This window comes from Polyodon spathula, chromosome 8, assembly GCF_017654505.1.
Source record: "Polyodon spathula isolate WHYD16114869_AA chromosome 8, ASM1765450v1, whole genome shotgun sequence".
Taxonomy (NCBI): domain Eukaryota; kingdom Metazoa; phylum Chordata; class Actinopteri; order Acipenseriformes; family Polyodontidae; genus Polyodon; species Polyodon spathula.
In genome coordinates this window covers 47,673,334-47,688,541 of record NC_054541.1, presented here as the reverse complement: position 1 = coordinate 47,688,541, position 15,208 = coordinate 47,673,334, and the positions used below count along the sequence as shown (strand labels likewise).

The 15,208-nt window shown below is 41.1% G+C and overlaps 1 protein-coding gene across 5 annotated transcripts in view; it reads left to right on the top strand.

The window, feature by feature from the left end:
• LOC121320071 (rab-3A-interacting protein-like) overlaps positions 1 to 15,208 on the top strand; it is a 29,769-nt gene that overhangs the window by 8,099 nt on the left and 6,462 nt on the right. For 4 of the 5 annotated variants that reach the window (XM_041258236.1, XM_041258240.1, XM_041258239.1 and 1 more), the window contains exons 2-8: positions 5,173 to 5,292; positions 6,470 to 6,534; positions 7,475 to 7,747; positions 9,450 to 9,705; positions 12,164 to 12,259; positions 12,568 to 12,645; positions 12,912 to 13,115. In XM_041258236.1, coding sequence (XP_041114170.1) covers positions 7,500 to 7,747; positions 9,450 to 9,705; positions 12,164 to 12,259; positions 12,568 to 12,645; positions 12,912 to 13,115 — 882 coding nt within the window. In that variant the 5' untranslated portion in view covers positions 5,173 to 5,292; positions 6,470 to 6,534; positions 7,475 to 7,499. The remainder of the gene's footprint in view (positions 1 to 5,172; positions 5,293 to 6,469; positions 6,535 to 7,474; positions 7,748 to 9,449; positions 9,706 to 12,163; positions 12,260 to 12,567; positions 12,646 to 12,911; positions 13,116 to 15,208) is intronic. The other variant, XM_041258238.1, reaches the window with a different exon arrangement.

Genomic DNA, 15,208 nt, shown 5'->3' with positions numbered 1-15,208 from the left:
TTTTTTTTTTTTTTTTTACAGTAAGTGGTTAAAATCCTCAAACATATTGCAAGTCCTGCTTTCTCTAGGATAAAATAAATTGCTACATGTGCTGTACACAAAGTTTTACTTGTACTGCAGTATTAGAATTTGCAGTCAACTTCCTTAGCAGCAGTTGCTATCTGATGTGTGTAATTGTATCCCAAATCTGCAGGAGCGTGTAATAAATGTGTCTAATAATAGGTTGACACAAAGGCTTCTGGTGATGCAGTGATGTCATCAGTTTTTGTATAGAATGTGCCTCGGCTGTATGTGAAAGGTCTGCAAGCATTGTGTCAAGGAGAAAGAAAGTTTCCTGTGCATACAGTACACAACCCTGTTGCTGTAGCTGCCAGGCAGTTTTTAATCCCTGGATAATTACAGTTTCCTCAAGGGTACGTTTCGTCTTTCTTAGAAGCTTAAAAGAAACCAACACATAGCCATCTTTTCAGATTAGCTAGTCACCCTCACAAAGATAGCGCTCACAGGAGGGCAACAATATGGCCTTTCCACTGTCCCTGCCAAATATTGTGTAATCCCCTATCTAGCAATAGCAAACACTTAAAGAGATTCACAGCTCCACTAGGTCAGAGGAAATACCTGAAAGCTATTTGCATCCGGCATCCTCTAGACAGTAAGGTAACTCATGCAAGTGAGTTGAGAATTTACCATAATAATGTACTGTAGCAATTCCATGAGGCAGCCAAAGGCACCCTACTTGTTTTGAATGGCCATCACATAATGCATGAAGTGCATACAGCAGCTCCCCTTTTGCATTAGGCTAATGATACTGCTATAGGTATAATTGGACCCTTGTTCTTAGGATTAGTTATTTATAGGGGCATAGAAAGCTAAAACCTGGGTTTTAGGTGAATGGGGAACTACAGTACTGCTGCCTTGAGTTACTGGGGTTTAATGTTTCTAGAGTGACTGAAGCACATGTGCCGCTGTGGGGAATAACAAGACTACAGCAAGTGACAGCAGAGCTTATGATGCTGCACTACCATAGCATGGGTAGAAATAAGACATCTATTGCAGAGCAGTTTCACCCATTCCAGGTTTTACTATGAGCTTGATTAGCCACAGTGTAGAGGTAACAAGCTCAGGTGTCTTATTAAAAAACACACAGTAAAATCAGGAATGGATAAAACTGCTATTAAGTGAGTCTTATTTATTTCCATCCCTGCATAGGAAAAGCGAGAGATCATAACTGTACTCCAGACCCCCCCCCCCAACTTCATGTTACAGTATGTACTATCCTAGTTTCAACTTTTTACTATGCCAAAGTGGTAAAGATAGTGAAAGTAGAAGTAACGCTAACTGTACTTGTATTACTAGATTGTCCCTTTTCCTCTTTGGTGTTGTTGACCTCCTCAAATGTAATGTATAAATGTTTTTCAGAACCAGCAACTGTGCTATACCAGCTCTACTGTAGGCACAGAGCACAGACTGCTTGTGTACAAAATATAATAGTGAAACAGGATAATGCTGTGAGTTTTTGACCTGTGGTACAGCTTGCGTAACTATATAAATACAATGTTATATTTGCAAAATTATTTGTATTGTGCTTAAGTAATCATGTTTTAATGCTTATACCTCCATTTAAACAAAGCAGTTACAGTAACACAGTAACAAAGAGTTCATCCCATTCATTCGACCCTTGATTTGATCAATCCAGTGCTCTGACTGAGATCCTGTTGTCAGTGTTGTAATAAATGGGACCCCTTAGTGCAGCTGTGCTGGTTGTACAGAACCTGCCTGGGAGGGTTGTTTGTGGTGGAAGGGGGCTTGTCATTCAGCCTGAAGAGTCTACAGTGAAAGGTTGGCTTGTTAAAGCCTGGCCATTTTAAAGTGATTGTAAGCGAACAAAATAATGACTGCCGTGCTTTCAACCAGGAACATGCATTGACCCAGAAGACACCTGCTCGGGTGAAATGACACAGGAAGTGCTAGTGTTACAGATTTCCTGCGTGTAAGACATGGAAACAGGGAACTTTCTTTAACCCAGTGTAGCAAATGAGATCGTGTTTTAACCCCTTGAGGTACACAAGGAATTGAGCGGTTACTCAAACAGTTTCTTCTTAAAATACATTTGAGAGTGACTCAATTTCATGACCAGATCCAACCTGTTAGTACATTTTAAATCCTGTTTTGTTCACCTCATCGCAAAAAGAATAACGGAAGTATCATTTGTTTTGTACCTTAAAGGGTTATTATGAAAATACAGTAATCTGTCACATATCCGACTGCGGTGGGACCAGATAATGAATCCTGTTTTAAATCCCATTATACACAGCTGTAACAATTACTATATTCATACAATTCTTGTCTTGAGATTCAGCTTTTATTAGGGCGCTCCCCTAAATCCCTTGTTTAGAAAGATACAGGGTATTGATGCTTGTGACAGAGTAGGTGTGTGCATTCGCTGCTGAGTGACAGGCAGGAGCTAGACAGAGGTTGAAGTTGATACACCCCATGGGCGAACAGGATTTATTTACATATCAAGACACTGAAGAGCTCATGTGACACTACCAGCAACGATAGGTCACAGAGTACATACAACACAGTGTACTTTGGTAATATCTACAATCTCTGAACTGATCTTCTCTAATAATAAGCTAACATTTTTAAAGAGAGTAATCATGGCGGATATGCAACAGATTATTGTACAATACTTTAGTATGTGTTTCTTTCACAACTGCACATTTTATGTCCGGTTCTAATGGAAGTGTAGAACAGGTAAAATGTATGCATTTATTTAGTCAGCTATCATTCCTTTAAAGAGTTAACTGAAGCTTGACTGTTTTACACAAATAAGGAAAGCCTGAAGCTCTTGTATTAGTTTGCTGTGTACATTAAAGGGCCTTCGAGTCTCTGGAACAGCTGTCATGAAAGTTTCACGTTCCAGATGTCTCAGTTTGGCCTCGTAGTAAAGCCTTCCTTTCTTCATGGTCTCCTGTGTTCACTTACTGCAGTAGAACGCCTTTCTTGGTAGAACATTATTAATGGGTTTTGCCGTTCAGATTTGTTGTGTTTTTTTAATTTTTATTTTTATCTGCTGCTGGTGATGCATACTGTATCTCCAGCCTCGAGGATATAATTGTGGAGACACCTGTATGTCCACCCATCAATCCTTATCACACATTCGACTTCTGCATATATACAGTATATTGAATACTACATTGTTATGAACCTTAGTAGGACTTTAGTTATCGAGTGTTTTGAACGGCTGCATGGAGTCGTGATGAATCATAAGTCCAAGCAGCTGTTTTTTTAACTTGTTTAATTTTGAATGGTAAATGAGCCCAATCAACAGCAAAGACCCTGCCCTGATTGTCAGCACCTGATTTCAGTGGAGAGCTTAAATGGTATATAAGGACCTTTTTATTTTATTGTGTTACATGTTCCCATGTGTTGCTGCAACTGTTTATGTAAGGTGTTTGTATTGTTTTAAATTTTTACATTTTGACCACTTTTTTAAACTTTTAAATTGGATTCCCTCCCTCAAGATGGCTTCCCATGTACTTGCATGGACCTCTCAGAACTACATTTCCCATCATCCTCCTGCTCACATGTAGCTCAGATGGATTTACCAATAATGAGCACACAGCACATGCAAATTAGAAAAATATTTACAATCCAAACGTCTGGAGGCTAGTAAAGCTTGCTAATTATTGGTGCCAGATCAAGATGGGGATCGTGTTCTCCATGTAGTGTGAGCCAGCCAGCCAGACAGATGGGCATAATCGGCATAAGGGTCCCAATTTCTGACTGAGGACCTTCAAAAATAAAAGCTTTGTGTAATAAATGTGACCGATTGGACATTAGATTGTGCTCACATGCAGTCAATATAAAAATTACTACCCAGCCTCTGACAGTACAGAAGAATATGAAATTTCCTCTGTGCAGTAACTGAAGCCAATGGCAGACCTGCAGTGTGGCCTTCCTTCACTTTGTCGGATTTGGACTCATGTAACAATCGTTTCTTGCTGAAGCACCCTCTAAGGAGAATGCCAGGACACCGTGCCACTGCTGTCTCGTTGAAAGGAGGATCGATGCTGAAGTAAAATGACGATGACAGTGACCTTGAAGAGAAGCAAAGAGGGTTTGATTTTGAGCATCCAAGTGTCTGTGACCCTACTGTGTGCGTGGCATTAGGGTTTACCAGTCAGGATTATCCCTTGCCTTCCACTGCAAGTCTGCTGTGCAGTTTCTGGAAAGACCAAACACACACAAATTATATCTGTATTTTATCCTGTGTGTGTTGGGGATCCAAAGCATATTTATTTATCGTACTTCAATTGCCATCTCCTGACGTCACCAACACCAGCCTCCTGTTTCAATAGGCAATTCAAATCCTAGCATTACAATGTTTCCGCAAGTGCATTCGACATAACTACTGAACTTTAAACGTGAGTGACTCCAGGTGAAATTATAGAAATCAATAAATGCATCTCTGTTAATTTTGAACTTTGGGGAAACAGGATGAACAATTATGGCTCTGGGTGGGAAATTAATAATTTTTTTAAACAGTATTTTTTCACCTGTAATACAGCGAGCAGCACAATAGTACTGGATTGCAGGTCTTCTGTCCCTGTATTGACTACAAGAGCTAATTGTACATTATCACTGAATAATAGTGAAGGGGAAACTGCAGGCTAGAATACAGAGTGTATTCAGTGACATTTAGGAACCATTCAACTCTAAGTTAATAATGCTTAATTTCTGAGTTTACCTACTCGACCACTGTGCCATGAAATCCCACTCCAGTCTCTGTTATCACATCATCCACCATACGATGTTCAGTTAAAGGGCAGGCACTATGCAGCCGATTTCAGTTCTGGTATGTAATTATTATTTTGTTATCTAAGAGGGAAGAGACCTCTACCGATTTGGCTCAATGCAACAATAGTCGGGTGTGACTGTATCTCCCACTAAAAGCCGGTCTGGCTCTAACTGCAGTGCAGTGGGAGACACTAGTACAGTTGTACATATTGTGAAGCCATTTATTTAAAATGTATGACTCCTATAAATCATGCATAAAAAAATACTGAAAATGTTCTTTCTGTATTTGCTGATAAATGCTATTTGTCAAATGTTAAATATGAATGTATTAGAAACATACTTACACAAACTGTGTATTTCTTTTCAAAGGAAACTACAAAGACATACCCATTATGATGTGTTGAACTGTCAAGTCTGCTACACAAGCATCACACTACAGTGCTTGAGCTGTACCAGTGGAGAAATTGTCCAGCATCATTTCACAGAATGGTACGTAGTGAATTGAATTTTTTTTTTTTAATTTACCAAAAGCCCTATTCCTAATATTGGCAATAAAAAAGAATGTCTGTACAAATATCTGAGCAAAGATATTTATGTATGGATTCAGGAGTTGCAATACTGAAGCTGCTGGCATAGAACCCATATTTTGTACCTCCTAGTTCATCACTTTTGGAGATGAACCTTTGGGCTTGTGAAAATCAATTCTGTTTTACTCGGTTACAGTGGGTTATGTCTGTTGTATACAGTGTCTGGTTTGTTTTTATAGTTTTATATTAACAGAAAGATTTATTATTACCAAGGATTGAAAGTGCTTACTAAACTTGCAATGCATGGTTTCCTGTTGAAGGTACAGTAATCACCAATCTTATAATCCTATACTGTGGTTAACATTGAATCATTGCATATATGTACTTATTTTAAAATGTCGCCAATATTGACAAGTGTTGACTGTTTCATGAATATGTTTACTCCTGATCAATATAGTGTGAATTTCAAAGGAAAAGTCTTATTTCAATTCAGGGGCACCAACAGTTATGACATTAATTGCAGTACAGTGTTCCTGACTTCTGTCAGTGACATGCACAGAGCAGTATGACTAAAGAAGTGGAGTCTAATTTAATTTTTACTGCAGCTGCTATATATTGCCTGCATCCCCAGCTCCATCTCCACTTCAACTCCAGGGCTCCAGAGACGGAGCATGGCCGATCCTAATACAGTGCCTTGTGATTTAAAACAGTTCCATATGGTGTGCAGTCAAGGTTTGTTTTTAAGTTCTAAAGAAGCACGCCACCTTGCGCAATGCAGTATGAGGCACAGAATCTACTGCAGTACTGGGGAAGCTTTTCATGGAACCCTGTAGGGATGAATGGAGGCTTTCTGTCTGGAGAACGACATAGCCAGTCTTAACAAAACGCTCTTTAGCACAAGTTATTGAGGGTATCACAGTGTGGGTACATTGAAGCATCGTATCTGTTAGCCTTGTATTTTCACATGCACAAACTTTAGCTGTAGGTCATGGTAATCTGCTTTTCAAATGACGCTGAAAGATCTCATTTTGTAATTCTGTACTTCTGTCCTTGCTGGTGGACGTGTGTTACTGCACCGCTTAATAACAGAGCTGTTTGAATACTTCCCTGTTTCTCTATGATTTTTTTTTTTCCCCCAGAACTCGAGCAAGGTGTCAGATTGAAAGCAGGGGATCCTAAATACCTCTCTTCATCCAAAAGGCAGGTATGGCAACGGAAACTGCATTCTCTCATTCTTCATTTAAGACTTTGCAGGGCTCCCCAACTTTGCTTTGGATAGAGGGGACCACCTGTAATAGTTTTAACTCAAACACCTTTTACACAGGTCCCAGACAGCCACAATATACAGTGTTGATCAGAGCTTGAGTTGCCAGCCAGGAAGGAGCATTTCTCTGTAATCGTATCGTACAGTATAGTGAAGTAATGCCCCTGTGTGTCATTGTATCTGGTTTCCAATGGCCTATTTAAAAAGGGATACAGTCATTACGGTTTACACTAATTGAAAAAGTTGAACTTTTAACCTTCCTCTGTTAAAATAGTCTATTTCCTTGTAGGTATACTTTACTTCAGCAGTGGTGTGTGTGCACATTATAACTGCACTGCGGTTTAATGAGCCAGTCTAGGTGGCTAGAAAAAAATATCAGTTAATAGAAAGGGCAGCAAGGGGTTAGGTGGCTAAACACAAAAGTCCCTTCTGCCTGCGCTTGACACTCGCTTAGATCACTAGAAAATGTTGCATTTCATCAGATGTTGTCACCATTAAAAGCTTATTTAGTATTGGGGAACTCTGAAAACCTTGTAAGGCTATTGCAATACATAAGAATGCCCGAAACAAGCACATAAGAAAATAAATGAACAATACAAGTCCATTCAGCCTATCCATGTTTCTCCAGTTCCTAGTATCTGGTTTATTTTAAAACTTTGTCTAGTGGGGTGTTAAAGGTTCTCAGTGATTCAGCACCAACAGCATGGCTAGGCAAACCAGTCAGTCCTCACCACTCTCTATATGAAGAAGTGTTCCTCTGTCCTAAATCTAGCTCCACTTAATTTCCTGTGTCCTCTGGTCCCTGGTTTCTGTGCTGAAGTGCTTCAGTCAAGTCCCAGCTAATTATTTAACGCATGCTGTTCCCTCCTCGCTCTCACAGGGATCTGTATGATGCGTTTTATGCAATGGCAAGTGACTCCCTTGAAGGCTTTCATGAAGTTAACCTGGCTTCCCCCACCACCCCAGACCTGCGCACAGAGTCCGAGGCTCGGCACCTCAAGCAGCCCGGCGCCGTGTCGATCTTGTACCGCACTCACCCGTCTGTGAGCTCCAGCCCTGGCCCGCCCAACAGCCTGGACGCAGCGCAGCTGCCCACCCAGCCCGTGTACTCCACACCCAGGCACCTGAGCATCGATGAGGCCTCCAACAGCAGGTGAGCGGCTGCTTTCTCCGTAGAGTTTTATATTAATATACTGGTGTGAAGAAGGCACTGGCTGAAACTCTGGTCTGTTTGACTTCGTTTCTCAGAGTTTTACTTTTTGAATTTTGATGCAGTATTTTGTAGTTATAAATGGTTCTTTTCTTAAAAAAAAAATTTCAAAGAAGAATAAAAATGCAATTAGGTTGCTCCCTCGCTATAACGCGGTTCTGCGGGGGGACACAGTATAAGTGTTATAACTGAAGAGCATTATAAACTGGGGAGTGAGTGGGGGGCACCGTGGGACACAACACACATCTGACTGAAGTAAAATAACTCGCTCTAATGCACATATAGTGATGCAAAATTGAAGCTTTCTGTTAATTAACCATGCATAAAGCATCATGTATCAACACTATTTTTTACAAAAAATTAAAAAAAGGTAACATTCCACTCATGGATCATTTTAATGAGCAGTTTTTAAACTATAAATAGTCTGGCTAAATGGCGGTCGGGAGTTCAATTCGAAGTGACAGACAAGCAAACCAAGTGCGAGAAGGGGAGTGGATGGGGTGAGGGGAAGAGAGAATGGGCTCGCCCCGGGTTCGGCTGTCGGAACAGGGCTGCAGCGAAGCTGAAGCGTCTTGTCTCCCGGAGAAAGCCACAGCTTCTCTTGCAGCAAAAAGTAAATACTTTAGGAAAGATAACCATGTAATAGGACTAATATTATTTAGTTATAAAACGAATGCTGAATAAGATGTCTCTGATATAAAGTGCCAGCGCAGCCTTTCTTCAGTTCAGATACTGTATCAAAAGGGAGAGACAGAAACGGAAGTTAGACTGAGAAGTTGTTTACAGTTTGAACAACACCTGTACTGTATTTACTGTAGAAGTACTGCGTGAATCACTAGTATAGGGAATTGGGGACATGCTGTAGGAGCATTATATCCGAGGCGCGTTATAGCAGAGTCCTATATCGAGGGATTACTGTATATCTTTTTTTTCCAGAAAATTTTCCATAGCTGTTTGTCAGGGAAACTGTGTACTCCACTTATTTACAAAACACTGCAGTGTTTACAAGACACATATTACTTTATCTTTGATGTATCCCAGCAACATATTTTTAAACATTGTCCTGATTGTTGTGATACTTTGTGATAAGTGAATGTATTTTTACTCAACTTCTGCTAGGGGGCATTTGTCAGGCGAAAGTGAATTTCTCTTATTAATATTGGGATGAAACTTTGTATCCAGATCAACTTCTCAATCCTGCAACAATGCTTGTTTTACTGTTCTCACTTATCACCACTCAAAGTTCAATGCCACTATCCCTGCTGTAGTACCATTTTTTTAAGTGATTCCTTTATTTCTTTCCCTCTGTTTGTCTGAAATAATCATTGTTGTCCCCTGAAAGAGGTAACTCTTTGAGAGCAGGGCTCGCGCGTCAGTGGCAAGTGTTTCATCAGTAAGCAGTGAACTTTTAAACAGGTGTCTTTTAGTTAATGTCATCTCTTCCAGTACTGAGCAATAACAGAATGTGTGACCTCCTCAGAAAGCAATGGGATACCAGTGTCTGGCTGCTGTATGACATACATTGTAATATAAACATACAGTATATGTGCCTTTGCAGGTTCTGACTCCCACCCGCACACAAAGCACACTGTGATCTACAGATGTTCTTTTAGTGTAAACCCTCACCAAAGCTTTCATGTTGCAGTGTCCTGGCAGCGGATGTACAGATCGCTGTGCCCTGCTCTTCCTCTGGCTCCCGGCATCACGCCTCCCAGAACGAGCCCGCGCGCCTGGAGGCAGAGTTCCTCGATGGTGGCGTGGGAGATCGCAGGGGTGAGGAGAGCGGGGATGTCTTTGGGCTGAGCACAGACAGCCTGTCTCACCTGAGGAGCCCCTCTGTTATGGAAGTAAGAGAAAAAGGTTATGAGAGATTGAAGGAGGAGCTTACTAAAGCACAAAGGGTAAGCTAAATTACTTGGCAACTTATTGAAGGATTTGACTTTTTTTTTTTTTCCCCCTCATTTTGCAGTATTACAACTGCAGATTTATTGTTGTATATTAGACGTGTTCGTTTAAAATGGTGAGATGTTGGCTAAGCAAGACTGAAGGACAGATGATGGATCCAGGGAGCATTGTTGTAGGTTTCATTGTCTTAATGACAGACTCTATCATTTGAACAGAGACTGGAGTAAAATAATCAAGAGACCAGATTGTACAAGTAACAGATGGGTAAAAGCAGGGGTCAAAGGGTGTATAAGAACTTGTGATGTTCCTAATGGTGTCTATTTTTAGATTGAAAATGTTAAATCTAACATGGCCATATAAACACTGTTCTAAATGTGTTGCGAAACAGCTTGTCTAATTGACTTGGACATGGAGCACTATTACTGATTTAATCTTAAAAATGGTTATAATAAACTACCGTTTATTAGCTTAATACACCAGCTAAATCATGTGGTTGTCAAAATGGAAAAAGCCTGAGGACCAGCCAGTAAGGACATTCCAGGAGTCTTGCTAAGTTGGGGAAACACATTAGACCCCAGGTGCACTCATTAAAGTGCTTTGTGATTGATACAGAGATGATTAATCGGAGCACCTTGCCCCCTGCGTCTCCTGGTTTAATGCTGTCCGGTACAGGGCACGCCTGGCACATGAGTCTAGGCTCATGGTTTGCACACTGTGTGCTGCGCTGTGATATGATAGAGCACACAGGCACAGGGGTCTGATTGCACCTAAAGGAAAAGTTCAAACTGACCTGGCTGTAAATGTAAGATCTGGCCTGGTGGGAAGGAGCTTAAGTGTTGATTGGTTTACATTTGATACAGCTCTTGTGGACTGTAGGTAAATACTGTTGGGTCAGCGGAGTGACTTTGGACCCCCGGAGTGGTTTTGCTTGACCCATTTATCACATTTGTTGAATCATCTTCTTTTGAAATTGGAGAACTACTCATTTGGACACCTGCAGGGATATTGACTGGTTAGGGTGTTTTCTGCTTTGAGGAGGTAATAAGCACATGTTTTGGATTTGTGCTGAATGTCCGTTGTGGAGACTAGCTAAGAAGACCTGTGTGGGTTTGTGGGGGTGTGTGTCTTCAACCCACTTCAAATATGCCTTCCATCCTTACATGCAGGGCTTCATATTCTGAACAGCATTTCAAAGCAGCTGTGCTTGGAGTACATGGTGGGTTATGAGACTACATTTTTTTTTTTTAGCTATTCACTGAACCCACTTTTTATGTGTGGTGTGGTCTTTTTTTTTTTTAATTCACAGACATACTGTCTACAAACTGAGACGAATTTTATCAGTTTCAGCTCAAAGAAATGGCATTCATAGGTAGGGTCTCCTTTTCTGTAAGGTTACGAACAGTACGCGTAGCATGTAAGGATAGCAAAGGTAATTTGTGGCTTGACTTGTTTGTCAGTTGACTGAGTTTTCTTTCAGAGGAAGTATCGATGTGCTGCCTGATTTAATAGGCACTACAAACCACTAAATATGTCTTGTCCACAGTATGGGCAAGGAGCGGACGGTTTGCATGTTCTTGGTTATTTGCTCAGAGCTGATGGAAAGTAAGTGCTTCCCTATAGGTACCGTACTTGTAGGTGCTGTGCCAGCTTAAAGATATGCCAGAATTGTGTTTGAAAACTGACGCCTCTAGGGTTGAAAGACAAGCAGAGTGGGCAGTTGTTTTTATTCATCACTGTTTGGGGTTATGTGTGCTTCCTGACTGCAGAACAGTCATGTCTCTGTGATCTTTCAGCTCTGTGGCCCTGCCTTCTCTGCAGTGTGGTTATAGTTAGAGTAACATATTTAATTTGAACCAACAAATAAAAGGAGCTTTAGGTACAGTACAAAAGCAAATTGAACCAATTTCAGGGTCAAAGTTGCATGTGATTTATTTTTCTTTTTTCTTCTAAAATCTGAGCGTACAGATGAAGGTAAAACCTGTAAGAAGTTGCCTTTTTAATGTTTCAGTGAATGCCTTCATCTGTGTGAGGTACAGAGGAGCCATATTCATGGAGCACTATTGTGGCACTACAGTATTTGTGAAACGGATGCACGCTACAGTAATGCAGTTCAATAAGGGCTTCTTTTACAAGGTTAGGGGTTTTGAGAACAGACACCATATATAAAATATATGAGCACTACCCTCCCCTGATCAAAGCGGAACATCAGTGCAAAATATAACCTACAAACCAGGCTGGATTTTATACAGTAACGTCTGAGTTGTGTGATGTGCTGTGACCACGTGGAACAACGTGGAGATACAGCCCACTTCTCTGGGCAGGAGTGTTAACACATGGCACTATGAAAATAGGAACCTTGCTTATACTATGCAGCATGAGTATATATACCTTTTTAAAATTTTGGCATAGAAATAAGGAGTTTTCCTTTTATTTTTATTTTATTTTATTTTTAAGGACCTTAAGTTAAAAGACGAAGAATGTGAAAGACTATCTAAAGTAAGGGACCAACTTGGGCAAGAACTGGAAGAGCTCACAGCTAGCCTGTTTGAGGTTTGTTTGGATTCTTCATTAAATGCAGCACTGAGTTTGTGTAAATGCGCACCTAGCAGCTGCAGTGCTAAAGTCTTACCTGTACTTGCTCTTTAATCAATTGCTTGGCGCTTTCTTCCTGGCTTAACCTTTTCTTGTTTTTCCTTTAAATGTATCATGTAAAAAAGGCACAAAGGTTTTTTTTTTTTTTTTTTTTTTTGCTTTTTTCTGGGCAAGCTTCAAAATGGTTTGTTTGGTTGTAGAGGTGAATGAGGAAGGAAAATCGGTTTTGAGAGTGAAATTTTAAATAGTGTTTGGTGCTCCCACAGGAAGCCCACAAGATGGTGCGAGAAGCGAACGTCAAGCAGGCCACTGCGGAGAAGCAGTTAAAGGAAGCACAGGGGAAGGTGAGAAGAATTCCTGCAAAGCAGTGTCTGCGCTGGTAATGTAGGGGACTTCAATGAGACAGCAGTCAGGTTAAACTAGGTGGTGTTCTGCTAAGTCTGCTCCGAACTGATCGCAATTCTCATCGCAGCATGATTGAGTCTGTAGGTTTACAGGAGGAGATGTTCAAGACACTATAAGGGAGGAAAATTTATTTAACATCCGATCATTTAAATAACTTAAATGAAAGTAGTTCTGAAACCCAGGATTTATTTATTTTTTTTTCCAGATTGATGTTCTGCAGGCTGAAGTAGCTGCTTTGAAAACACTGGTCCTCTCCACTTCCCCTACCTCTCCCTGTAAAGACCTCCCGCCCGGTGGAAAGACTCAGTTTAAGAAAGGGCACGCTCGGAACAAGAGCACCAGCAGCGCCATGCTGGGCAGCCAGCAGGAAATGAGCTTGATGCAGCCCATCGTGAGGGACTGCAGAGAGGTGAGCTTGACATTCACCCAGGGGCTCCTCCAATTCAGGGGAAACGAACGGCCGCTGTAATTGAAGAAACGAGTTATAATATATATTGTATTCCTTCGAATTTGAGACGCAGTCCAAATTTCTTACCCTCAATTTGAGGAAAAAAATAAAATCTCAAATAGGCAGTTTGCGTCTGTCTGCTGTCACACACAGCATTACAGTTATGAGCTGCTTCTCATTTCCAGTCTGCTCTCACACACAGCATTACAGTTATGAGCTGCTTCTCATTTCCAGTCTGCTGTCACACAGAGCATTACAGTTATGAGCTGCTTCTCATTTCCAGTCTGCTGTCACACACAGCATTACAGTTATGAGCTGCTTCTCATTTCCAGTCTGCTGTCACACAGAGCATTACAGTTATGAGCTGCTTCTCATTTCCAGTCTGCTGTCACACACAGCATTACAGTTATGAGCTGCTTCTCATTTCCAGTCTGCTGTCACACACAGCATTACAGTTATGAGCTGCTTCTCATTTCCAGTCTGCTGTCACACAGAGCATTACAGTTATGAGCTGCTTCTCATTTCCAGTCTGCTGTCACACACAGCATTACAGTTATGAGCTGCTTCTCATTTCCAGTCTGCTGTCACACACAGCATTACAGTTATGAGCTGCTTCTCATTTCCAGTCTGCTCTCACACAGAGCATTACAGTTATGAGCTGCTTCTCATTTCCAGTCTGCTCTCACACACAGCATTACAGTTATGAGCTGCTTCTCATTTCCAGTCTGCTCTCACACAGAGCATTACAGTTATGAGCTGCTTCTCATTTCCAGTCTGCTGTCACACAGAGCATTACAGTTATGAGCTGCTTCTCATTTCCAGTCTGCTGTCACACAGAGCATTACAGTTATGAGCTGCTTCTCATTTCCAGTCTGCTGTCACACACAGCATTACAGTTATGAGCTGCTTCTCATTTCCAGTCTGCTGTCACACACAGCATTACAGTTATGAGCTGCTTCTCATTTCCAGTCTGCTCTCACACAGAGCATTACAGTTATGAGCTGCTTCTCATTTCCAGTCTGCTCTCACACAGAGCATTACAGTTATGAGCTGCTTCTCATTTCCAGTCTGCTGTCACACACAGCATTACAGTTATGAGCTGCTTCTCATTTCCAGTTTGCTGTTACACACAGCATTACAGTTATGAGCTGCTTCTCATTTCCAGTCTGCTGTCACACACAGCATTACAGTTATGAGCTGCTTCTCATTTCCACTCTGGTGTCACACAGAGCATTACAGTTATGAGCTGCTTCTCATTTCCACTCTGCTGTCAAACAGAGCATTACAGTTATGAGCTGCTTCTCATTTCCACTCTGCTGTCACACAGAGCATTACAGTTATGAGCTGCTTCTCATTTCCAGTCTGCTGTCACACACAGCATTACAGTTATGAGCTGCTTCTCATTTCCAGTCGTGATTACTCACACCTGTGGTATTATAAATTATTGTTAACATTTTTTTTTTCTCCACTGTTCACTTATCTTTTTATGTGCAATTATTCAGTTTGGTTCTAATTTCAATTACTGAAATATGGTAGACAGTAAAAAGTTGTCAGTGTACTCCCTGCTTGGGAATTCCTATTGCATTCCACAAAATGTGGTGACTGACTGGGTTTACCAGCTTGGGTGAGTGACTCAGCAGTTTTAGTCTCGGCTCCACCCAGCTGTTGAACTTGGGTGTTCACCACCATGCACCTGTTCCATCGTATCACATTATATGAAAACTGAGTTCGTTTACAGTCAACAAGAACTATGCTGTGCGGCTGATAACTGTGTACATTCTGTACAGGTACTCCTGGCTCTATGGTTGCTTATTTAATATCTTCCCTTAGGCCTTGTAATGAACTGTTGGTTTGCTTCTATTGTAGTGCAGTTAACTGTCAAAATCCATGTGCTCATGTTGAAATCCCGCAGAACATGACACATCATGAAAAGCTGCATAACTGCAGGATCTGAAATAACGCATTAATATTATGATGGGGTTACTGCAGAGGAAATGTTACATTGAGGTGTGTAGAGTAAATCTTGCACGAAGGTCAAAGTTAGGCATCCTTTT